The sequence below is a fragment of the Argopecten irradians genome, chromosome 10 (assembly GCF_041381155.1).
Source record: "Argopecten irradians isolate NY chromosome 10, Ai_NY, whole genome shotgun sequence".
Taxonomy (NCBI): domain Eukaryota; kingdom Metazoa; phylum Mollusca; class Bivalvia; order Pectinida; family Pectinidae; genus Argopecten; species Argopecten irradians.
In genome coordinates, this window is record NC_091143.1 from 17,869,377 (window position 1) to 17,894,032 (window position 24,656).

At 34.0% G+C, this 24,656-nt stretch overlaps 1 protein-coding gene across 1 annotated transcript in view; it reads left to right on the top strand.

The window, feature by feature from the left end:
- The first annotated feature begins 786 nt into the window (after positions 1-786).
- The window catches only part of LOC138333299 (hemicentin-1-like), a 69,276-nt gene continuing 45,406 nt past the window's right edge, over positions 787-24,656 (top strand). Inside the window, exons 1-8 of the mRNA XM_069281587.1 lie at positions 787-1,017; positions 3,059-3,168; positions 9,135-9,348; positions 11,141-11,269; positions 11,718-11,852; positions 13,295-13,582; positions 16,994-17,119; positions 17,715-17,837. Coding sequence (XP_069137688.1) covers positions 870-1,017; positions 3,059-3,168; positions 9,135-9,348; positions 11,141-11,269; positions 11,718-11,852; positions 13,295-13,582; positions 16,994-17,119; positions 17,715-17,837 — 1,273 coding nt within the window. The 5' untranslated portion in view covers positions 787-869. The remainder of the gene's footprint in view (positions 1,018-3,058; positions 3,169-9,134; positions 9,349-11,140; positions 11,270-11,717; positions 11,853-13,294; positions 13,583-16,993; positions 17,120-17,714; positions 17,838-24,656) is intronic.

Here is a 24,656-nt window from a genome sequence, read left to right on the forward strand (position 1 = left end):
TCATATCATTTAGACTCTGTAACATTACAACTGATTGTTAAAGATGCTCTATCGCCGACAGTGCATAAAGTATTTACTATTTGTATAGTAGGTAACACAATGATACATATCAAATAATTTGTTTTACTTTAATTTGTTGTCTGTGCAATCAGCATCTCTGGGGCATTTTGCCATGGTTTTTTTCGGGATGTAATTTATTGTTTTGATAATTTCCATTCTGAAGTAAAACGAGAAGCTAAATTTTAAATGATGGTAATAGTATAAAGTAAACTGAACTTACTGCAGAAAAATACTAATACGTCTACTCTATTTAAACAGGAGTAGACGTATTAGGATTTTTCTGCAGTAAGTTCAGTTTACTTTATACTATTTGTCGATGGTGTAGCACCTTTACGTACTGTATGATTAGATCTTAAGCTAACCAGAATTAAAATGTGTATATAATTATCGTGATACGTCAACAATGTCGCATTTTCTCTCGAGTTTCATAAAAGGCAATTTGTCGCTGACGACAGACGATAAACGTTTCCGCGCCGGTAATGACAAAGTATTTGAAATCGCTTCTCACAACAACGATACCAGCCGGCTTATATTTCACAAAATAAGATTCCACTTTCGCCCTTAATGAGATCTTTATACAGAAGCAACATGTCTCCCGTCAGATTTCAGCCTCCGCAGCAGCAGCCCCTGACATAGCGGGAAAATTGTTTATAATAAAGTTTGGTGCTACATCGCCCGCTGTTTTATACAAGTCTAAAACCGCGCGAAAATCCCCTTAAGGTCAAGGTTGCCTTAGCTCGCCCTGAGAGCAGCTGTTGTGTTGTACTGTACTGGTGTAGCAGTGTATTTTATGTCCCTATGTAATATATATGTGTGTATGGGAATTTCTAGGTACTTCGAAAGTTTTTTTTTTATTATATTTTAAAGTAAACACTGAAAGCAAAAGATTGGATTTTACAATGGCTATAAGGGACCTATATGCAGTTGTCGTACTTTACTTGACATTAACACTTGCGGGTATGTATTGAACACTTTTTCATATATATTTATTTATTATTATTATTCATTATAATGGAATGTTTAGATATCATAATCAACACTTAATTCATGGTACATATGCATAAATGATTAATCGTAAGATATCGCTGTTGACATTAATTGCTCATGACTATCCTATTTAGTTAAAATGAACTGGGCCCGGCACCATAAAACTATTCTCAGACAGATTTTTTACTGAAGTATATGATTTTCCATAGGCTTGAGTAAAAAATTTGTCTGAGTAAGTTTTATGGTGCCGGGCCCTGATCTTTTAAGAAATCGCAAAAGATTTTCAAGAAACGCTTTCCTTCATGCTTAGCACAGAACATCGTAATATAGAGTTGAATTATAATCTACAAAATGTTACTGATTTTAGTGTAAAATATATTTATATTTTTGTTGTCAGTATCAAACGTATCATAGTACTTAAAATAAGTCATAGTTACACTTCGTTAATACTATAGCTGACCGCAACTTCCTGTCAACTATTCAAGACAGCTTAGATACTCTAAATGACACTTCCGGTTTAATGCTTGTTCACTTTGTTGTGAACATCCACATATATACATTGAAATGTGTCGTTGTAAAATTCAGGTTATTATTGCTTTCTTCCTTTCGCATATATTTATTTTGTCTTTGAGTATTTTTTTTAAACTGTATCTCTGTATCCTCACGTTTTTGTTGTTTGTTTTGTTTGTTTGTTTTTGTTTTTTGTTTCTTTCTTCCAACTTGTGTCCTAACTCTTGAAAACATTTTGAGCTAAACATATTTTTGATCATATCTAATAGATACATTAGGATTGAACATGTTTCAAACTTATATAAATCCCTCTCCCACATTAGTTTAATTAGATGCTTATAATGACGTTAATCAATTGTCCTAATTATCTTATATGTAATTAAAACATTTTGTTTTGATACTGAAGCATAAATGTAACGCTAATGAATATGAGTATTGATTCATCTGATCTTGCATACAATTAAGGGACAGTAAGTTTTTGTGATGATAACTAAAAATACAAGACAGATTAAAAAGGACTTTTCTACATTAATTTCAAAATTGGGACAAGTAAGAAATTTAAATGTGTTAAAACTGTAACTGATATTCATGGGCACAGAGTAACAGTCTGAGGCAAAATCGCTTAGTTTGAAACAGAGCGAGGCATTCACACGGATTCTAAGACGATGAAGCCGAAAGGCTATGTGTACGTTAGCTGCAAGGCTTCTATAAAGGGAACCTTAGTGACAGAGTCGTGCGCACACCAGACATACATCTGTCGATTATAGATAAGACAAGACGTTATATCGAGATATCAATTAGTATCCGCCACAGCATCTAATCAAGAATACCATTAACTAAGTTTTAGACTTAACTTTATCTTATCCAATGTAAAGATGATTCATATTCACTCATGTCTGATATACATTTAGCAGTGCCAGGAAATCGCTATCTGCTGATGAGATGACGTAAATATACACTTTTCTACAGCCTTTCGGTTTTAATATTGATCGTTCATTTACAGATATTTAATGAACATTTTCCCATTTTAAGTACCTGTTTTAGCTAGAGTTCACTTAGTTCGTGAATCACTATTTCGTTTGGATAATAGCTTTTGACCTCTTGGAACCTCTTTTACCATGACTTACCTTTCAGTACAATTCTGTAAAAGTAACCTTAAGCTAACATAAAGTCAGCTACAAAAATGATATACGTTTGCTTTTATTTTTTACAGTAATCTCTAATATAAAAAAAAAAGTAAAAATGGCATTAGAAATAATTCCAATTGTATAGATTTCTTTTTAAATTTCTTTTAATTTTTGCTATTTTTTATTTTGGCATAATGACGGCGAAAGACATTTATTTAAAAAAAGCAAAGCATATTCCTAATCCTTTTTACCAACACTATGTAGTAATAATTGATTTGAGTCACAGGCAGTGACAGCAGAAGGGATATGTTTAGTTTTAAAAAGTATAATGGCAAACAAATGATAATCTATATGAAATAATTTTGATATTGTAGATTTTCGAGTCAAAGCGGATGTGACTTTTGGGGACACTGCGACCAATGTGAGCGTTGCCGTTGGAAACACAGCTGTTCTTCCGTGTATTGTCAACGGCTTAGGCACGAATGTAAGTGTACATGTAAAATATACATGCAATTAATGCATGAAAAATACAATACGAAATCTACAATAAAGAGGTATTATTAGTAAGAACCCATTGGTAAGTTTGAAAAAGGTGAATGAAACTGGTAAACATTTAATTAAACGGTATGAACTCTACAAGATATGACGTTTTGGATTCGTTGTAAATTAAGTTTGGAAAATAGTGAATAAACTTTTTGTGTTATTCCGAAAAGATATTTAAGTGGAGAATCGATTTTGTAACCAAAGTTACATGACATAGAGGTGTTATATAGAAGTATTTCTCTCATTCCATATTACATGTGAATCATTATTTTGGTAGATAAATTGCGAACGCTGCATTTGACTAAACCAATCCAAATGACCTTAACATCCAACATATTTCTTCTTACAAGACTATCGCCATTTTATGTCGTTTCAAATCAAAACAGGCCCTCTGACACAGTATATACAGTCAAATGAAAACATTTGAATGAGTATCATTTTATTATTATATTTGAAAGTGTAGTGCATGATGCACATAAAACATCTGAAATCTATCATTATCATAGCCTTTGTGAAGACTAAAATATAAATAGCCAAATGTATTCCTTCAATGACTCGGAAAGGTATAAAGTGTTAAAGTATAAGTGTATAAGTATAAGAGTAGTAAAATGTAAAAGTATAAAAGTATAACTTGGTTTTTGCTGCGATTTAATTTCGCGAATTAAAGTCACGTGGGTCTGTTTTACACATTCTTGTGACTTTTTCGCGATTTCTGCTCGCCTGGAAATCAATCAGATTATTCCTTAATAGCAAATTTATGGAAGAGTAAACTCATTTGAAAAAAACCCCTTATAGACATATTAAAGGAAATACATAATAAGTGTAGTATGAAACTCACTCAAAGTTATCCAGAAGAAAGCTTTTTACGACTTACCACATGGACAAATACTGTCAGTATTCTACAATATTACCAATATCTACACCACTCTATAGAGATGTAGGATGTCATATGTTACCTGTAAATCCCTCTATCTTATCTCCTATTCTCTACCCTTCACTATTCTTCTCCCTTATCATTCTATGAATAAGATTTTAGTACGGACTCTGACGGCATTACTCATTCCCCTATCAACACCCGCTGGGTAGCCAAGGCTTTTTCAATTTCACCAAAATTCCATAGAGATCCCCCATTACCAAACACTCGTACTGCAAATCCTTTTTTCGTTTCAGTTGATGTTGATGTCATTTCACAAATCTGCCGTTAACTGGAGCAAAATGCAGAATGTGTAATTTCATTTTCATGAGTATATGTTTTATTATAATGAGAAATGACTTACTATGTTTTTACTGTTAAATCTATTTAGGATGTGTATGGTAGGTGTAGTAAGCAAACCGTAGATTGGGAATCTTTCAATGTGGTTATAGTTGGGCTTATTTGGCACTGAGAACATAAATCAAAACGCCAAATATAAGCTAAGAATAAGACCAGCAATGTTAACTTAAGTCTAAGAGGCATGTGTCGTTTTTGATTAAATAGGGATGGCATACGTTTGTAAATCCAGGCCTGCAAAACGGCGTCTAACAAGGGAATTACGGATATTTGAACTGTTGATTTTTGCAAGAAGGTACTCAACGTTATATTTAATGTGCATCAAAACGCAGGCGCAAATAATTGTCAAATTTGAACACTTAAAAATAACAACACTTTATCTTAGACCAAAATCCACTGAAATATTCCAATTTACGGTATTATATTTGACAAACTATGATGCCAGCAAAAACACGAAATAAAAAACATAAACCAAACTTTGAATTTAAAACTTGCCACGGAGAAAGAAAGACATTCATAAAATATATACATGCAGTTATGCTTTTTTTATGTGTGATTATTCTAAAATTATTTTAATAAGGAAAAAAATATTCCCATTGAAATCGCAAAACGAGCTAACTTCTGGAGAATCAGATTCAAGTTATAAATTATCTCAGAGTTATCGACGCCACACTTCACAGAACATCAGATCCAGAAATTTAAGATAAACATAAACATTTTTTCAGGGCGAATTGGACAGTTTAAATGGTCTGGTAGACACTTGCCAGTAGCGAGTGAACGAACATAACCAGAAAGAATCTGTCGGTCAAAGTCTGGTTAGCATTGTCTGTCACAAATGGATCTTATAGAAACTTCCTTCCCATAATTGTTTATGATTGTTTACCTTACATAAATACGGCACGTCGACAGTTGTTCAAGATGCATTTATAATAAAGAGTAGTTTCAGTAATATCCCTTTACTAAAGTTTTTAGAGCGCTTTACACAGGACTTGGAACGGTCGGGCCAGACATTTTACATATTATTTCCATAAAGCAACTTCCTGTAGTGTTTTAGTTTCCATTTTGTTTAGTTTGAGAGTGGTAGGGTGTTTGTATGTGTGTTTTGAATAATCACCATGATAAACTATATTAAATTGATATAGACAATATACTACATGTTGACGCCAGTTTACTTCCCTATCTCATATACAGAGAGATCAACTTCATTACATCGGTAACCTCGGGAAGAACCATACTCACGTCATTACGATCATCTTTCCATTACAATTTTTTCATTTACTTTTTGATCATATTTTTCTAATAAAAGAAGCTCAGGCTCTGCTATATTTGATGAATTTAGGAAGGTCCCTTGTTCCCCACCATGCTGCAAGTCCAATATCCAGACTCTAGGCTTCTTAGTTATTTACAAGATGTCGTTATAGCCTATTTGATCCTTGTGACCTTGAATGAATATCTAGGTCATTCATTTGAACAAACATGATAGCTATTCATCCCAGCATGCCGCAGGCCCAATATGAGAACACTGAGCCTTTTGGTTCTTGAGGAGGAGTTGTGAAATTTTTTTAGCCTATATGACGCTTGTAACCTTGAATGAAGGTCAAGGTCATTCATTTGAACAAATTTAGTAGCCGTTCATCCCAGCATGCCACAGGCCCAATATCAGGTCTCTAGGCCTCTTAGTTATTTACAAGAAGTTTTTTTTAAAGATTTTAAACTATTTTACTCCTGTGACCATGAATAAAGGTCAAAGTCATTCATTCAAACAAACTTGGTAGCAATTCATCCTAGCATGCTATAGGCCTTTCGGTTATTGAGTCGTTTAAGAAGTCGTTTGAATAGAAAGTTTACATACGGCGCACGGCGCACGGCGCACGGCGCACGACGACGAACTATGCATGATGGCAATAGGTCATCTAAAAACTGACCAGTCATAGGCCTGCAAAGACTTCCTTTGAAGATTACAGAGGAAGTCAACTACATTGTGCCGTTGGTAGATTATTTTGATTTTTAAATCAAAGGACAAAACTACCTGTTTAATCTGGTGTCGGCCACAGAGCCTTCAGCATTGCTATACAATATTTCGGGTGTGTATAATACGACAGTGATTGTAACTCCTGGTGTATCGAGGATGGAGTGAGGATAACAAACAGCGACATTAATCCCTGAAGTATCGAGGATGGGATGGGTATAACTGTAAAGATAGTAACCCCTGTAGTATCGAGGATCGGGTTGATATAACAACAGTGAACAGTGATATTAATCATCGGAGTGTCAAGGATGGGGCGTAGTGGGATATAACATATCAAAGCTTGGATATTAAATTGTTCTGTTAAGTTTTAATACCAACTATTTACAGCTTAATTTGTGTAACCTCAACTCACCCTTTGAGAAGAAAGTTTAAAAATAATAAGTGAATCGTTTCTTTTGATTAGTTAGTAATTTCAACTGTTCCACAGAACGCAAAAGTAACTGTGTGAACAAAAAACACACATTCTTATAAATAGTTATTATTATAGCAGTATTTGATATATGAATTGGGCGTTTTGTTTCGAGTATATACTTCAGTTATGTCGTCACTATTCACAGTATAATGCCAAACAGATTAGGCTCCGTCTCTCGTTTCACTCAGTATAGACCTTTGATGCGTATACGTAGTTTTCGTTTTTTTCACACTTGGCGGCTGTATAAAAGAACATCTGTCTGAATAGCATAATCTATGTAAACACAACACAATCAGTTGAACACAGAAACACACATCTTGCATTGCTATGTTTCATATCAGCTGAATCATGGTCAATGTTGAAAGTATCGGTACCGGTGTTATATACGAAATATTTTTTCTTTGCAATATTTTATCTATAGTCCATGTTTTCTAATATGCAATTTTATTTCTTTGTCACCCTCCGTGGATCTTGATTTGAGTGTTTCCCTATTTTTGTATGGCATGTAATGATAATGAAGATGCGTTTTCGTCCGAGGCTTCTGGTCCGTGTTTCTTTATTTAATTTACAGTTTGATTTTCATTCTATTTTATTTCTTAACATTACATTATCCCTGTCTCCACCTTAGTCATTCCCCATTCAAATGTATAGTCTATACGTGGTGTTCTTCGGTACTTTGTTGTCGGTGTACTTTCCCCAGAAATGCCTTCTCCCCTAATTATGTTAGTTTTAGGGATAACTGTTTATCTAACGTTCCTTTCAAACTCAAACTACGCTGAAGAGATACTAGTGTACTATATATCAGGATAACATCAGACGAAAGTTTTAAGATATGCTATAAATAGAAACAGACACGAATGGTCTTGATCAGTATTCAGAATAGGATCAAAAGGTCAGTTTAACATAGTGTCAATCTTATTTCAGCATTACGATAACATCTACTCCTCCGCTGGATAGCTTTATATTGTAATTTAGACATTATATTTGATATCAATGTTCCTATTACAGAGGTATCTCCCTTGCAGGAAGGTATCGGTTGTGACGTCATTATGGTGTGAGCAATTTTCTCCAAAATATATGAAGTTACGCTCACCAACACATTACGTTACATTCAACGGCAGATCTTCGTTACACAACCATTTCGTTTGTTTGCTTTAACGCACGTAATATTAACTGCAATGGTCATTTTTAAATTGACTTGCTGGGTTGAAGAGTTTGAGAACCTGGAGAAACATCACCACCATGTGATTATATATGGGATTCGAACTCACGGCCAGAGTGAAAGGCGTGACATATGTCGAGATAGGTTAACCACTCGGCCACCAAGGCTCCCATAATCATTAATCAAGCAATATAACTTTATCAGTGCACGGTAAACAGGCAGTAACGGGATGCCATGTTAAACAGTGATTTGCTGAAATCAACTTAAAATCTCATTTAAGGTGCATCCCGTACATTTCGTGTTCAAGGTTTTATGTTTGGAACATAAACTATGTTGTTCGAACTATGTAAACAAGAAACTCTATTCTCAATATATTCTGTATTTTATCTACTATGAAACATGGTCAATATATTTATATATATGCACCCAATTACTATCACTATTTGCTATTTTCGCAATATCGTTTCTTGCAGAAAAAACACCCCTATAAAAATGGGTCCAAATGACAATATTTTCAATTAATTTATGTATATATCGGATGGTTACATCATAGATATATCAGAGATGTCCTAAATATTTCAAATAAAGCAACCTTGATTATTTACCACAATTAAGGGCCAATATCATACATATTCCTTCCTCATTGCCGTTTAACCTGTTTTAAGCCTAGAGTACCCACGTTAACCGAATGTCTCGAAATATCACCACAAACCCTGCACTTCTGGGAGCAAATAATGCCAAGGCAATTGGATTGATAAGGACCCACCGTCGGTGTTGTGGCAGGTACCCCGGTATCCCTCTACCTTCTTAACTTGGAATGGCTTTAAATTAGAAAAAAAGTAGAAAACGATTGATTACACTGTTTCGCGCCAATGTTATTTTATCATTTTCCTGATTCCCTATCTGTGATAGTGCAGTATTTGTTGTCCTCATACATATATCTATGATTTTAATGTTAGGATTTGTGCTATTATAGATACAAAAAATGTAACAAATTAACATTCAGAAAGAAATATATTTTGTTATTTTTACAGACAGTAATATGGGTCAATCTGAAGACTTCTGTGCCATACTCGGTAGGCCGTATGATATTTACCAATGATAAGCGATTTACATTAGCCTCCTCTTCGTCAGAAAATGATTGGACTGTCTTACTAATGGACGTTCGACCAACTGACCAGGGTATCTTCCGATGTATGGTCAGTACAACGCCAAAACTCCACCGAGACATCAACCTAATTGTACTAAGTATGTTCTTAATTACATTACTTAAAACATTTCAAATCTAATCCAGCCATTTTCGGCCATAGTTTCACAAACATTCCCTAACAGAACATTTCCATGGGAAGGCATTGTGACAGAAGTTAAAAAAAAAATCCGTCTTTTAATGAACTTTCCTTAACTTCTGTAATGCTTTTTCTCTGAGAGCAATTTCCATAAGGTAAGGAATGCTCTTTAACTTGGCCCAAGTGCTTTGCATTTTGTTGTTGAAGAAATAATCATCACTTAATAAAATTAAGCAATTATCTTTAATATTTACTATCTAGTACGGTAGATAGGGATATCTCAACCCTCGTGTAAGATTTTGGCTTACCAAAATGCCACACCCGAGTTTAGGTATTTCTGTCAACACACCCAAGTTTGATTCTTTTAGTTTTTCCCCATTACTAAATCTACCATTATATGGAGAAGAATACATTTTTGACTTTCTAATGTTTCCCAAAAGTAGGTTTTAAGGGGATAGTCTGATCATCCTGCCCAACCTTTTTAATTATTGAATTACGTAATAATGTTAGGATACATCTTTATTGCAAAGTTTCCAAAGTTTTTTCAAATATGTCCCGATATCAACGTCTTTACATCCAGTAAACTTGTTAAGTGAACTAGGCCAAACTGAAGTATGGTGATGGTTTTTACACCATGGATTCCGTTTATTTCGCTATAATCTAGACCTTATGATTATGGATTTAAACATTCTTTATTTGAATTCAAAATATAATTACAATTGATATGAAAGAAAACAGAAAGAAGACATCAACGTAAATGTATCACCTTGATGTTTTATCGATACATTATTGATGTATAGTGCATAGAAAGATGGGCATTGATTAAGCGTTATGTCAAAATAATAAAGGGCAAAGTAGGGAGTCATCAAGAGATCATCCACAGAATCATCTTATTTAATTATTTTACTTATTTTATCGGATTATCGATCCAAATAAAAACTTGAATAACAATTTTAACTTATTAATATAAAACAGCATTGTTGAGTTTATTGAGTTATTTTGTTTAAAATAAAGAAATAATTCTATCACCACTTCAAAAAACGCACATCTTGTTTGGATTGATATGGTCAATTTTTAAGGTCAAATGCTTAAAGATCCCGTAGAGCAAAATCTAACCAAGGTCAATATAATGTTTAAATATCCTGGAGCATCCACTTTAAATCAAGTAAATACAAAATAATCCTTCTCACGAATGTACTTTGCAATTGTTCTACCTTACCGTAAATCGGTTTTTATCATCTGAGAAATCCATCTTTCCAGAACAGCAAATACCTTTGCTCTTGCTTAAAATTGACAAAGCAATTTCAGTCGAGATAAAAATGTTTGCAGATGACATATGTATGCAAAGTTTCATATCAACACTAATGTTTAGTAATACTTGCATTGTCAGCTTGAAATAAAGTATGTATTTCACCCCAACACCGATACTATTACATCATGATTGTTTGGTTTTGTTACCAGTTATGCTTATAGCAATACAATTTTAACATTGTTAACACGATAGTTCAGGGAATCTATGACATTTTACTTTGATGACAATATAAAAACCACGTGAATGAGGAAGCAGTCTATCGTTATTAAAGGCAGTATAAGCCGGCCTAATCCGGATTAATGTGTAATCCGGCATAATTATATGGCAATGATAAAACCGGTTTAAACCGAAAACCTGACTATACCGACCAGATGGTCTGGTCCATGTGACATCCCGTTTAGACATATTCCACTGTAATATATAAGCATTGTACTGATTACAGTTCCGCCTAAAATAACGGGCTCAGCGAATCAGACAGATACTGTTACTGAAGGAGCTGCAGTCGAGTTATCATGTAATGGCGAGGGGAACCCGCAACCGACAGTGACGTGGTACGATGGCGGCCGTAATGGTAAGTCAAAGGTTTATTGAATTTACATTTACACATTTGTACATAAACATTTTTGACGCTCATTCTGTGTGTACCTCCTGTGTTTTGTCTAAACCGATCATGTTATAGCACAGTTTTGAACCGAAGCATGAACTTTTCATTATCATCATTACATGACGCCTCAATATATATCAATAGATGTTGTGTGACAAAAAAAAACTATAAGAAATGAAATCGCACCTAGTACAAACTTTTATACCGAGAATTATGGGAGCATGATCTGCTGAGGTTTTGTATGTTTCTGACATGTCTGTAGGGAATAGACAGGCGATTAAATACATTCATCACGGGACAATACTTATTGTTCCTTATGTATGTGCAACTTTTTTTACAAATGAAGTCGTATCAACAAATTTTAGCCGAAACAAATGTTCAAATATTTTTGAAACTTTTATTTTTTACATCGAAGTTGGTACAAGCGACACACTATTAATTCCAAACATCACTGTGCCATTGGATGGTAAAGTTTACCGGGAGTTCCAATGTATATTGGACAATGGAGCACCGCCTGTGGCTATCAAACATTTCCGAGTGAATATATTGTGTAAGTATTTTATCATAATGCGCATTCTGAGTTATTTCCCCTCGTTTCGCCATGCAAGTGGTAACGGACAATCGGAAACATTCGGCTATTTCCGTAAACGATGTTGTTTTCTCGTATCTAACTTTAAATTTATTTATAGTATAGTTCATATACATTATATATAAGTTCAGAATGATGATATACCGTAACTCTAAGGAATTTTTTATGTGTCCTTAAAAAAGTAATCCTTTAGCATGGAAAATTTGAAAGCGATATATGCCGTATTTTTCATACTCACACATCAAAATGAGCCTTTTATAATTTATTAATCGTCAAAATTTACCAGCATTTTGAGAATTACAGTACTTTCAATGCATATACTTTGGATTTTACAAAAACAAATAAGAGCTGAAAAAGTTTTTACTCAGTACTGCCAAAGATCATTATAATTTCGTCTATATTACGATCAGATAATCAAGCCAAAGTAAGGTCTACAAATGGCTTTAACATTTTAACAGAGTTATTGAAAAGTGATTTCTGCTCGCATGTTTCTATCTAAACATCCATAAGGCATAAAAAACACATATTTACAGTTCATAGCTTTTATGTTGTAACTAACAACTTTATAAGGCATCTGAAGCCATTTGAAGGATTTTCACAGCTTAATTCATCAAACTTTATGGGTTTCAAAAGTTTAATGAAGAGAAAATAACATGTCAAAATTTTCGCCCAGTTACGGCACATATAACTTTAAGTAAATATATTCCTAAAAGTTATGTTAATTGATTTGGTACCAAACAGTGCATGTTTAAGGCACGCCCTTCATTTAAAATAATTTGAGGATAACGATACGAATATTTGATTAACGCAAAAAAAAAAAAAAAAAATGTCAGAAAGCAATAAAACCATATAAACTATAAACGATATCCTCGGATGTTTTTTTTTATATCATTTGGTAATCTTCACGATAGGCAATGTCAACTTTGAGAAATTATGTTAATGAAATTCCAATCCTTTCCTGATTACCGAATGAAGAGTTCCACAGCAAATTTTGCGGTCTAAACTCGTGTTGTTGTTTGAAAAATGACATTAGGATTCGATTGATCAATTTTTTTTCAACTTTTGAAACGGTCACTTCTGATGTAACAAAAGATATGCTTAAGGGATATAGCAAGATAAGTAAACTGACTATATTTTTGTGTTGTATCTCCATAACATAAAATATATTCAAACTAATACTAATAAATAAGACAACTGTAGATATTATCTTCAAGATTCATGAGTCACTTTAGGACTTTTTTTGTCTATGAAATCATTACGCCAAAAGCGACACTACAAATGGCGACGTCACTTTTCCTTTAGTAGGTGACACAGTAATTATTTAGGTAAATAACATTGCTCGTTTCAAACAAAGTTGAATTATACCTGTTAATAAATATTAATGTTTTCTTTTTCATGCTCAGTTTCTCCGAACCTGCAACTCATTTCACGAAGCAACACAGCTGTTACCCCCGGAAGTGACGCCATACTTTCACTCCGCTGCACAGCAAACCCACCTCCAATTGTAATTTGGTTTTTTAATGGCAACCAACTCAACGAATTCGACAGTAGATATAAAATCGACTCTCAAGGAGGAAGCATCTACTCCCTCACAATAACCGGAATGACTGAAGAAAATTTTGGATTTTACACAGTTGAATGTACCAATATCTATAACACCGCTAGCGCCGTTTTCCAAGTGAAAAAGCTAAGTAAGGGAATTAAAGCAAATACTTTCATAATATGGATTTCATGCTGATGTAAAACTTCGATAAGAAGTTTATGCATATTAAAAGAAAAATGAAATGAAAAAAAAAAAAACAAAAAAAAAACAAAAAACCATAACACATCATAAATCATCAGCCATTCAGTGATAAGTGTTCATTTGCACTAAGATATCATTTCTGATTTTCTTACCGAGCTCAGGGTGATCTTAAAGATCAAAGGTCACGATGTGATAAAACAGGTTACAATTTTTCTTTTGTATATCACCAACGTCCTTGCAATATTTTATCAAAGGGTACCAAATTATATCCGGAGTATGTTTTGAGACGGATCCGCCAGATCCAATCGAATAAGGGGGATCTGAGTAATACATTGTTCGTGATATCACAGTAAGTAAGCGATAGTGCGACTTACACCTGAGACCGTCCTAGCGGTAAGTAAGTGATAGTGCGACTTGCACCTGAGACCGGTCCAAGCGGTAAGTAAGCGATACTGCGACTTTCACCTTGGACCGGTTCCAGCGATAAGTAAGCGATAGTGCGACTTATACCTTGGACCGGTCCCAGTGGAAGGTAAGTGATGGTGCGAGTTACACCTGAGACCGGTCCCAGTGGTAAGTAAGTAATCGTGCGAGTTACACCTGAGACCAGTCCCAGCGGTAAGTAAGCGATACTGCGACTTACACCTGAGACCGGTCTTAGCGGTAAGTAAGTGATAGTGCGACCTACACCTTGGACCGAGAATGAGGTCACAGTCACCTTTGTAATTTAGCAATTTTCCAATAGACATTTACAATCCGATAAAATTGATCACTAAAGTAGCGCTTTTACATATTTCACAAGGTCATATAAGCGGATAGGAGCGATATAACGATGACACATGATATCCTCTATACAATATCTGGTATAATTGTAATGGAGAAGGAGTTTTAGTTCGCTTTCCTGATTTGATGTTCTCAGTCAGCGTCATTCTGGGTGTAGTGATGTCCTTTGTACAGTAGTAAAATCTTAATAATAACATGGATTATATACCGGTCAACTGCATTGCTTATAAGATTGCCAGTACCCCTGTCAGGTAAGAGCGTTGAATGAATTGTGCCTGCTGCCCCTAAATTGCATGATTGTAAAAGAGTTAGCGTCTGAATTTTGAATATTTTCTAATCTTCCTAACCCAAGTTTGTTCTTATACAAACGTCCTCCCTTAGACACCACACCTCATTATTTAGCCTTCGGTTGAGCGTGCTCGCCCCTGTGAGGAGTGCCTCTGAGTTCTGTCACCTTGCCCGTACAATCTGCCATCCCGGCTTAAACGTTTGCAGCATACCGGATTGGAGTGGGACGACTTGTTCACGCCCTTTTTTCTGTATACTGTGACTGGGTGGGTTGTGTTTGTTGATTGGTGACTTCGGCGGCATGCTTCAGTGATATAGTACTATAAAAAGGGCAACTCGAATAAATCGCTGCTTTCCATAACACATATCCGCGCTAGATAAACGCAACACACCGCATACATGAGAGGCCGTCCTTACATGACAATGGCTGTAATTAGGACGTTAATTTAATTTAAAGATGCTCCACCGCTGACAAATGGTATTTTTTCACTATCAAAAACAGGAGCAGACGATTTAGTATTTTTCTTCATTGTAACGCTTTTACATATTTCACTAGGTCATATTAAGCGGAAAGGAACGATATAACGATGACACATGATATCCTCTAAACAATATCTGGCATAATTGTAATGGAGAAGGAGTTTTAGTTCGCTTTCCTGATTTGATGTTCTCTTGTGAGTCAGCGTTATTCTGGTGTAGTGATGTCTTTGTACAGTAGTAAATCTTCATAATAACATAGTATAGGTCAAATTTATTGCGCTGAAAGACTGACAGTACCCTGCAGGTAGAGCGTTAGAATTGTGCCTGCTGCCCCTATTGCATGATTGTAAAAGGCGTCAAAATTTAAAACCTTTTCTATCTTCCTAACCAAGTTTGTTCTTCCTAACGTCTCCCTTGACACCACCTCATTTTTAGACTTCGGTTGAGGGCTCGCCCCTGTGAGGAGGCTCTGAGTTCTGTCACCTTGCCCGGACAATCTGCCCCTGCTTAACGTTCAGCATACCGGGAGTGGGACGACTGGTTCACCCGTTTTCTGTATACTGTGACTGGGTGGGTTGTGTTGTTGATTGGTGACTTCGGCGGCATGCTTCAGTGATATAGTACTATAAAAAGGGCAACTCGAATAAATCGCTGCTTTCCATAACACATATCCGCGCTAGATAAACGCAACACACCGCATACATGAGAGGCCGTCCTTACATGACAATCTGTAATTAGGAGTTATTTAATTTAAAAAAAAACACATAATGAAATCATTCCAGGTGATATTACATCAGTGGCAAATGCAAAAAATTCACATCGGCGAAGTCACTGGATATCAGACGAATTATGTGATAAATTAATGCTTTTGATAATTCATAATACTTTACATTCTCTTATCTGTTTCCTTTCTGATGGCGAATATATTTTCACATGTAATTGAACCTTTTTCATGGTTTTTATTTCAAAATGTCTCAACATAATTTAAAATACAAAGAGACGTCCTGTTTTGCACAAATGTAGCCTAAATTATTGGTTATGCCGCCAATACAAGAAGCAGGTGATGTATTAATCTTCCTCATTCAAATAAATAAACATTTATGGTAAAGTTTTATTAGATCCCGTAACCTTATTTCTTGATTCGATATCGTTAATAATATATAGTTATATAGTTAGTTGCTGGACGCAGACTTAGTTCCCTCTATAACCTTATTTTTTTTATTCGATATCGTTAATATATTTAGTTATATAGTTAGCTGCTGGACGCATACAGAGTTGCCTAAATGTCGATATCTTGAATATAATGGTCGATACACTGTTTAAAGTTGTAGATTGTATCTTGATTCGTTTCTGTGATTATTATATTTTGTCATTCCTTCTCTCTTGACAGATGACCCTCCTATCCAATTGTAGCCCGCGGACTCGGTATCTAAAATCGCCTTCTTCCCCGTCTTGCTTTTCCTTTGCTTCTTTGAGTATATTTTCTCTTTCTCGCATTTTTCACATTTGGTTAAGTCGTTCCTAATGTGTATCGAAGATCTGTTAGATTTTAGGTTTTAATGGGTGTCATTGCTTGTAAAGTTCCTATTTGCATCCATTCTCATCCTCGACTCAACGTTTACTAGATATATATCACAATCTTAGTGCATTGTAATATACTCGTACACTTCGCCTGGAAATCCCATTCTTATCTAACACAGTTACTTCCCCTTGTCAGTAGGGAATCAAACAAAGGGAAGTAACTCTGTTAGATTAAAACGAAAAACAGTTTATTTCGAATGTTACATGTCATTTTTATTTTCTCCAGCTGCACCAGATATTGACCTCACGCGTTCCAGTGGAAACCAGACTGTCTACCTTGGAGACTCTCTGAATGTATCATGTTATAGCTCATCAGAGGACGCCATGTTTAGTTGGTACTACGCTGGCCGAAGTAAGTATCTATTATTTCAGCGTTATTCTATCCAAAGGTGTGCGACACCTGAACGGTTGGTGAGCGTCGGCTGGTTTTATGCCTAGTAATTGTTACTATATGGTCGAAATTGACGTGTACAAGACAATGTACAATACTATTTAAAATACATATCAATGCAGCTAGTCAAATATGACATTGAAACAATAGAGACATGTGATATAGAATAACCGGGTCTTTTTGTTGTCAACATTTTCTTGATCTCGACTTAAAAAATATATATATATATAATCCAAATTAGCAATATATACTGTAATCCAACTCCTATTCGTGTGCGACTTACCTACACTATCCAAGTAAATTCGCGAAAGTTTATCTCTACACCATATGTATTGATAAAAAATTTCATTCAAGTTTTAAAGTGAATGCTAACTTGTTTTAAAAATCACGAAATTAAGTAGCCACATAAGATAGTTTGTTTACAGTACGAGATATTACATTTAACAAATTCCCTATTTTTCTATTGCTAAAATGATCTAAACTTTTATAAAAGTGGAATATTCTGTCTACTTGGTATTCATGCATTGTTATTAAACAATTAAAACAAATCTTTCAGAGGTAGCGTCTGGAAATACTTTATATTTTCCGTCTATGAAAGCTTCGGATGCCGGACAATATTTCTGTATGACCGGAAATAGCATAGGATGGACGACTCATCATATCACAATCACAGTTCAAGGTAAGATTGCACGTATAATGGTGACTGTGCACGTTCAAATGCATCTATGTTACACGTAACGATATATTGACATGTGTATGGTAGACTAAAATATTCTATAGCCTGGAACAAATGTTTTTTTTTGTCGAAATTGAATAATCAGCCCAATCTGTATAGGCTATTTTATGAAGTGCATTGCAGCACTTCTCTGAAACCCGCCAATGTTAGGAATATTGATAATATAACGTTTTCCAATAGAGACATATAATAGAAAATTCTGAAAGGATAATGTGCCTTCAACATTTAAAAATGGTTATTAAAATAGTTATTATTCAAATGGCATTATCGGGCTAAAATAGATAAAATATGCTGCATATGTTTGTTATAAAATATTAATTTTAGATTATTACTTAAGTAATTAATTGTTATTAAAAACCTAAGTGATCATAACTTTTTATATATTTATATGTCGATGTTGAAATCTAAACCATAAGGGCAAATGAATAAATATTCAAATTTTTATTAAGCTGCCAATAAATACATTGGATATATTATGACAATTGAATAATCTAATGCGTTGTGTTTGTATTAAAATGAACTAACACTACATGTACTAGTATTTCAACTGAATTCGCGAACAACAAAACGGCGAAACACTTACATACAGTGTCGTGTAATTAAGCAATATCGCGCATTTTCTACTCGATCCTGTTTCTTAAGGTGAGTTGTCCATCAGCAATAAACATACACGTGTCTGTAATTTCTTATCAGAAATTGCATGTGGATTATGAATGAAAATAGCTAAAGCTGACAATGTCAGTTAAAACATTCAGTTTGAGATAAAACAACCTTTCAAGTGGTTTAGAGATGCTCCCTGTATCTTGGCCATCGTTTGTTAGAAAGTTGACGACCATTTTTCTTTAAGAGCTCCTAGCGACATGTACAAGTGATGGGCGATATACACGGGCTATCTGCAAACCATTTGATTTTATGAACGTAATCAGAATGTTTTAACTTACATTGTCAGTTTTAAAGTTATATGTGTTGTCATAGTCACGAATCTAGAAGAACTTTTAATATGTTATTCAACTCCAAAAGTTACCAAAATTTTGAGAATAACAATACTTTCAATGTATAGGTTTAAACTTTACAAGTACAAATAAGAGCTGAAAACGATTTTTGGCAGTACTGCCAAATATCATTATATTAACATCTTCAGTGTAGTGAAATGAGTTCATACGGTCACACCATGAAGCCATATTGTTGTCCACAATTTCATTTCACATTTTTACAGTATTATCAGTAATTGTAAAATGATTTCTGAAGGTATGTTTCCATCTAAACATGTATAAAGCATAACAAAAAATCATAGTGCATAACCTATGTATTATAACTAACGTTTTTAAGGCATTATATATGTTTGTCTGTCCATTTGAATGATTTTCACAGCTTTAAAACTTATGGTTTTAAATAGATAATTGAAGAAAAAATAACATGTCCAAATTTTCGACCAGTTACGGCACATATAACTTTAAATGTGTATGAATATATATATTTAGAGGTAAATGCTTATTAATGTTTGTTGAAACGTCCTTGTTGCCTGCAAATTGAATATTTATTGTGACTGTTATTTTTTTTATATATTTTATATTGTATAATCATAATACACATGTCTATCGCAGTTTGATCTCCCATGTTTATCACGCCGGCTGTACTGTTCCATGTGGATGCTTCTATTGCTTGAATAGCGTATGTATATCTACATTACAAAATGTAAAAAGAAAAATCTATCTAAAATTTCAGGTTTTGTCTATAATAAACTATACATATCTTCGACTGTCGTAATTAAATGCGACCGTGCAAAACTGATATACACTGTATGTAAACTTACGGAAATAATAGGAAAATGAATTGAAATACATACCTAGGATATTGTTCATATCAATATGTTAATGTTTTGTGACCGTCCTTGACAAGTAATTTTATCTGACCATTTCTGGTATGTCTTCAATTGCCATTTGACGAATGAATTGTCTTTACTGTTGATTTACGAACACACATCTTATATATATTCTTAATAATAATTTATGCTAATTGATTATGATGAATGACCTGATGAATATTCATGTTCGAAACCAGTCTATAATGGATTCGATATCTTGAATTGATTTATTGTTCTATCTAATAATATGTCTTATGGTAATAGAACCTGTGCAAGCACGTGATAATTTAATTTGTATTTATTACTTCTTATGTGTACTTGAATGAACCTAATAAACTAAATCGTAGTGTTCATGTATTGAGGCTAACATAAGGGAAATGCTACTCAGTCGTAAATTATTGTGTAAATGTTTGCAAAAAATGCCAAAAATGTACATTTCAGGAAAAAGTCCACAAGATTCGGAACATATTTCTCTCGCCAATAATAAGTTGATAACCATGTCATTATGTATATAAGTGTCTATAGGAGATACAGGGAATGTTTGTACGACATGATTCGACTTTACAAAAGCATATGCATCAAGTTCTGTCTGATGGTATCATGCAAAAGGCGGCTGTAAATGGTTGTATATCACATAGATATGACACAAGATATATTTTATCGCAAATCCTAAACACTGAGCTCTTTAAGAGCTCTAAAAGTGATATTAGTCATGAAAAAAATCTTAAGAATACTTGATAAACTCGCGGAAATTCACTCAATAGTGGATACAGTAAAATTTGATCCCGCGAATAAATGCAACTATACAGTATATTTTAATATGTAATCCTCATGTAAACACTACTGGAAGGTCAACGATGGACTGTAACCTGCTATAGTTCCCTATATTTTGTTTACTGTATACCAATTTGTATTAACTCAAACTGTATTTCGTGTCTTCGTTAATGTCAACATATTCGTGAATACATAGATTTACTTTTTGCAATAATTACATTTTGTACAATTATTAGTGAAATATTTATATTCGCGTTAAAGCTTTCTCGCGAAATAACGCGAAAAATTTAACTCGAGAAAATGAATTTGTGTACATTGTACAGTATCCAGACCCTAATATAATTTATACGGTTGTTCTTTGAAACCAACTGTCAGATCTTTGAAATCTACACCTACTTGGTTTTGCCACTTTTTAAGACGACATATAATCAACTGATAATGACATGTTATCAACTCTGACGTCAATACAGATAACCAATCATCACACTCTGAAAGGCAGGCATCAAAAACAATAATAAACATGACATTGTATATAATTGTGCAGATTTTTATTTTATTTTATCGAAAACAAAAACTTCAGAGCTAACACGTATATAGATAGACTGAAACGTTATGTCCACTTATCATCTGCCCAAGTTTTGTACTTATTTATACGAATTCTTAGATACAGAATATGTTGTCAATACAAACCAGAAATTTTAAGGCACGTGTCATATCCTTTGACGGAACAATCTTCACAGAGTAGTGTTTGAGTCGATAAGGTACTATTATACGAACTTCAATGAAATCCATCTTTAAACCTACATCAAAACTATATATAAGTTTATCCTAATTTAACTTTCAGAGCACATTATGTTGTAAATTGTTGTTTTCGGTTTTTGGGTTCTTTGTGTTAGATATATATGGATTGATTAAATGAAACTGAATGTGCTATCTCTTCAACAACAATCGACAGAGAATGAAAGGGAAGTAACCCCTACCGTCGTTAACAGCTAAGAGAAACGAGCAAATATTTCATGTAAAAATCAAAACATACATTAATAAAGTACCGATGCGTTTTTATATCATTTTAATGAAATTCCGTCTCTGAAATTAACACATGAGAAGGAATATTAAAAGTATTGAACATTTTATGTTATACCTCTTTATTACCCTTTATACAGATTTATCACACAGTCAATCTGATACAAAGTAAATAATGCATTAAATGCTTATTTTAATAAAGTCAAACTTATTCAGACATAAGAAAGCATAGAATGGCAATGTAAATTCTAATACAATTACAGTTTTTAGTCTTGTATGCAGATGTACCGAGTTATAATGGGGCGATAGTGGAGGAAAAGCGGAAAGTGTCGTCTGATTTAAAAGGTCGCCAACATTTTTTTTTATTTGACATCTTTAAAAATTGCAAGTTGATTCATAATTCAATTTAAATTTAAATGGACAGCTGAATAAATTGGATTATAGTGTACTGCTATCATGTGCCGTGTTTACGTCCCGTTCAGACATGAGGTAAGGTTAAAGTTTTTCGTTTTGTTTTGGTTAACTTAAAAAATACCATTTATTTTTGGAAGAAACTGAAAAACAAATGTTGGTTCGTTATTCTCACAATGATATAAGAAAAAAACAGTATTTAATGAATTATCTATCGGCTATAAAACTCTTCGGTGTGCAAGATCATCTGGCGGCATCGTATACATGTTCTTTAACCAGTAGTTTTCGATTAAAGACAGTGTTCATTCAGGTTTTTTAATACATGTAGTATATCTAAAATAATTTCCACTTGAAGAATAAAATGCATATTACTATCTCAGCCCCAATTTCATTACCATACAGACTTTTGTTCATACAAAATTAATGGTATGTATTATTGAATATAGGAAGTGATTTGCTGGGGGAAGACTTGTATTACAATTGACTACAGTGTATATACTTAATACGCAAACGGATGTAGTTCACGCGAGCTCGTAAATATGTTTGTCTGTGACCCCGGGGCACTGACGCCCATCTATTTACACAAAGATTTGAAGACAAGCATATTCCCAAGAGTAATCACCTAAATTGACTGCCGCGGGTAGCGCGCATTAGATGGGAGGGGTGTATTTGGAGGGGGAGGGGTTAAAGGATGTGTATGATTATTTAAAGGTCACAGGTCACTTGGTTTCTCACCCCTGTTGAGAGGATAAATACTTCTTGATTACATTGTGAACTTTCCTTACGGTCACTGAATAGTCTAATACTTAACACATGCTGAGATAGAAGAGTTGTACCCCCTGTCGATTCTGCATACAATTTACGTGGTGACTAGCCATCTTGGACGTATAGGAGCACACGGCGTTGTTCGGGCTATCACCGCTATGACGACCCGAAGTAGCACCTTATTAACCTAATTACTACTCCTGCTGCTTCAGTTTATTACATTGTGGGGAGATTAAATTGATCCAATAAGGGGGTGATATCAGGACATATAACTAGACGAAGCCCACTACCAATATACACCAGGACATGCTGTACATTGTACATGTAGGACTACTACCAATGGTCACATACACCAGGAAACCTATACGACTAGATTATACCAGTATCCACTACTCCCATGCTAAGTATGATATAGGCATATATTTACATTTACTTGTCACTTCTTCTATATAAACTAACTAAGGCAGAGTGAAGTATATGACGGTATAACTGACACCCAAAACGTGACCATTATGACGTCACTAATGTTGACGTGGTGATGTCAACTGATCACCGTCAAGATGACTGTTCTATCTTGTGGATTAAATTGTCGTTGATAAACGGTTTTCCTGGTGTAGCTTAAACAATATTAATGCAGAGACCCTTAAATGAGTTGATAAGGTAAAGATAAGCATCAAACTATCTTCCTATGGCATCTATGGTCTGTATAAATGCCAGAAGTTTGCAGACAATCATCTCATAATGCGCTAGCATATTATCAGAGTAATATTATTGACGCATTATTGACAGATACTTTTTAGTCATATTTATTTGTATATTTATTAAAGCCATTAATAGCGACTCTATGTATTCGCGAACATACTTAATATAATGAGGACGCTATGTACTTAGAACACAGTATCACGGCTTATTGATGCATAGATACAGCGTACGTCAAGTACTTATTGGTGTGTTGATGTACTGTAATCTTATTGGCACACTAATGAACTATAGACGTATACACGCATTAATGAACTTAAGACTTATTCATGAACCAAATACTTCTTGATGCGGTGTTTTAAGGACTTTTTGATGCATTTATGAACTTTAGACTTATCAATACGTTGACTAAATGAACTAAAGACTTAATCATGCATTCATTAACTTAGGACTTTTTGATGCATTAATGAATAAAAGATTTGTTAATGCGTTGAAATAAGGACTTTTTATGCATTAATGAACTAAAGACTTATTCATGCGTTGGACTAAATGGACTAAAGACTTATTCATGCGTTGAATAAATGGACTAAAGAATTATTCATGCGTTGACTAAATGGACTAAAGAATTATTCATGCGTTGACTAAATGGACTAAAGAATTATTCATGCATTTATCAACTTAAGACTTTTTAATGCATTAATGAGCTACAGACTTGTTAATGCGTTGATGTAAAGACTTATTGATGCATAAATGAACTGAAGACTTATTAATTCGATGATGTAAGGACTTTTTGATTCATTTATAAACTTAAGACTTAATAATGCGTTGGACTAAATGGACGAAAGACTTATTCATGCATTAATTAACTTCAGACTTTGTGATTCATTAATGAACTAAAGACTTGTTTATGCGTTGAAGTAAAGACTTTTTGATGCATTAATGAACTAAAGACTTAATAATGCGTTGATGTAAAGACTTTCTAATGCATTAATGAACTAAAGACTTGTTATTGCGTTGATGTAAAGACTTTTTGATGCATTAATGAACTAAAGACTTAATAATGCGTTGATGTAAAGCCTTTTTAATGCATTAATGAACTAAAGACTTGTTATTGCGTTGATGTAAAGACTTTTTGATGCATTAATGAACTAAAGACTTGTTATTGCGTTGATGTAAAGACTTTTTGATGCATTAATGAACTAAAGACTTGTTATTGCGTTGATGTA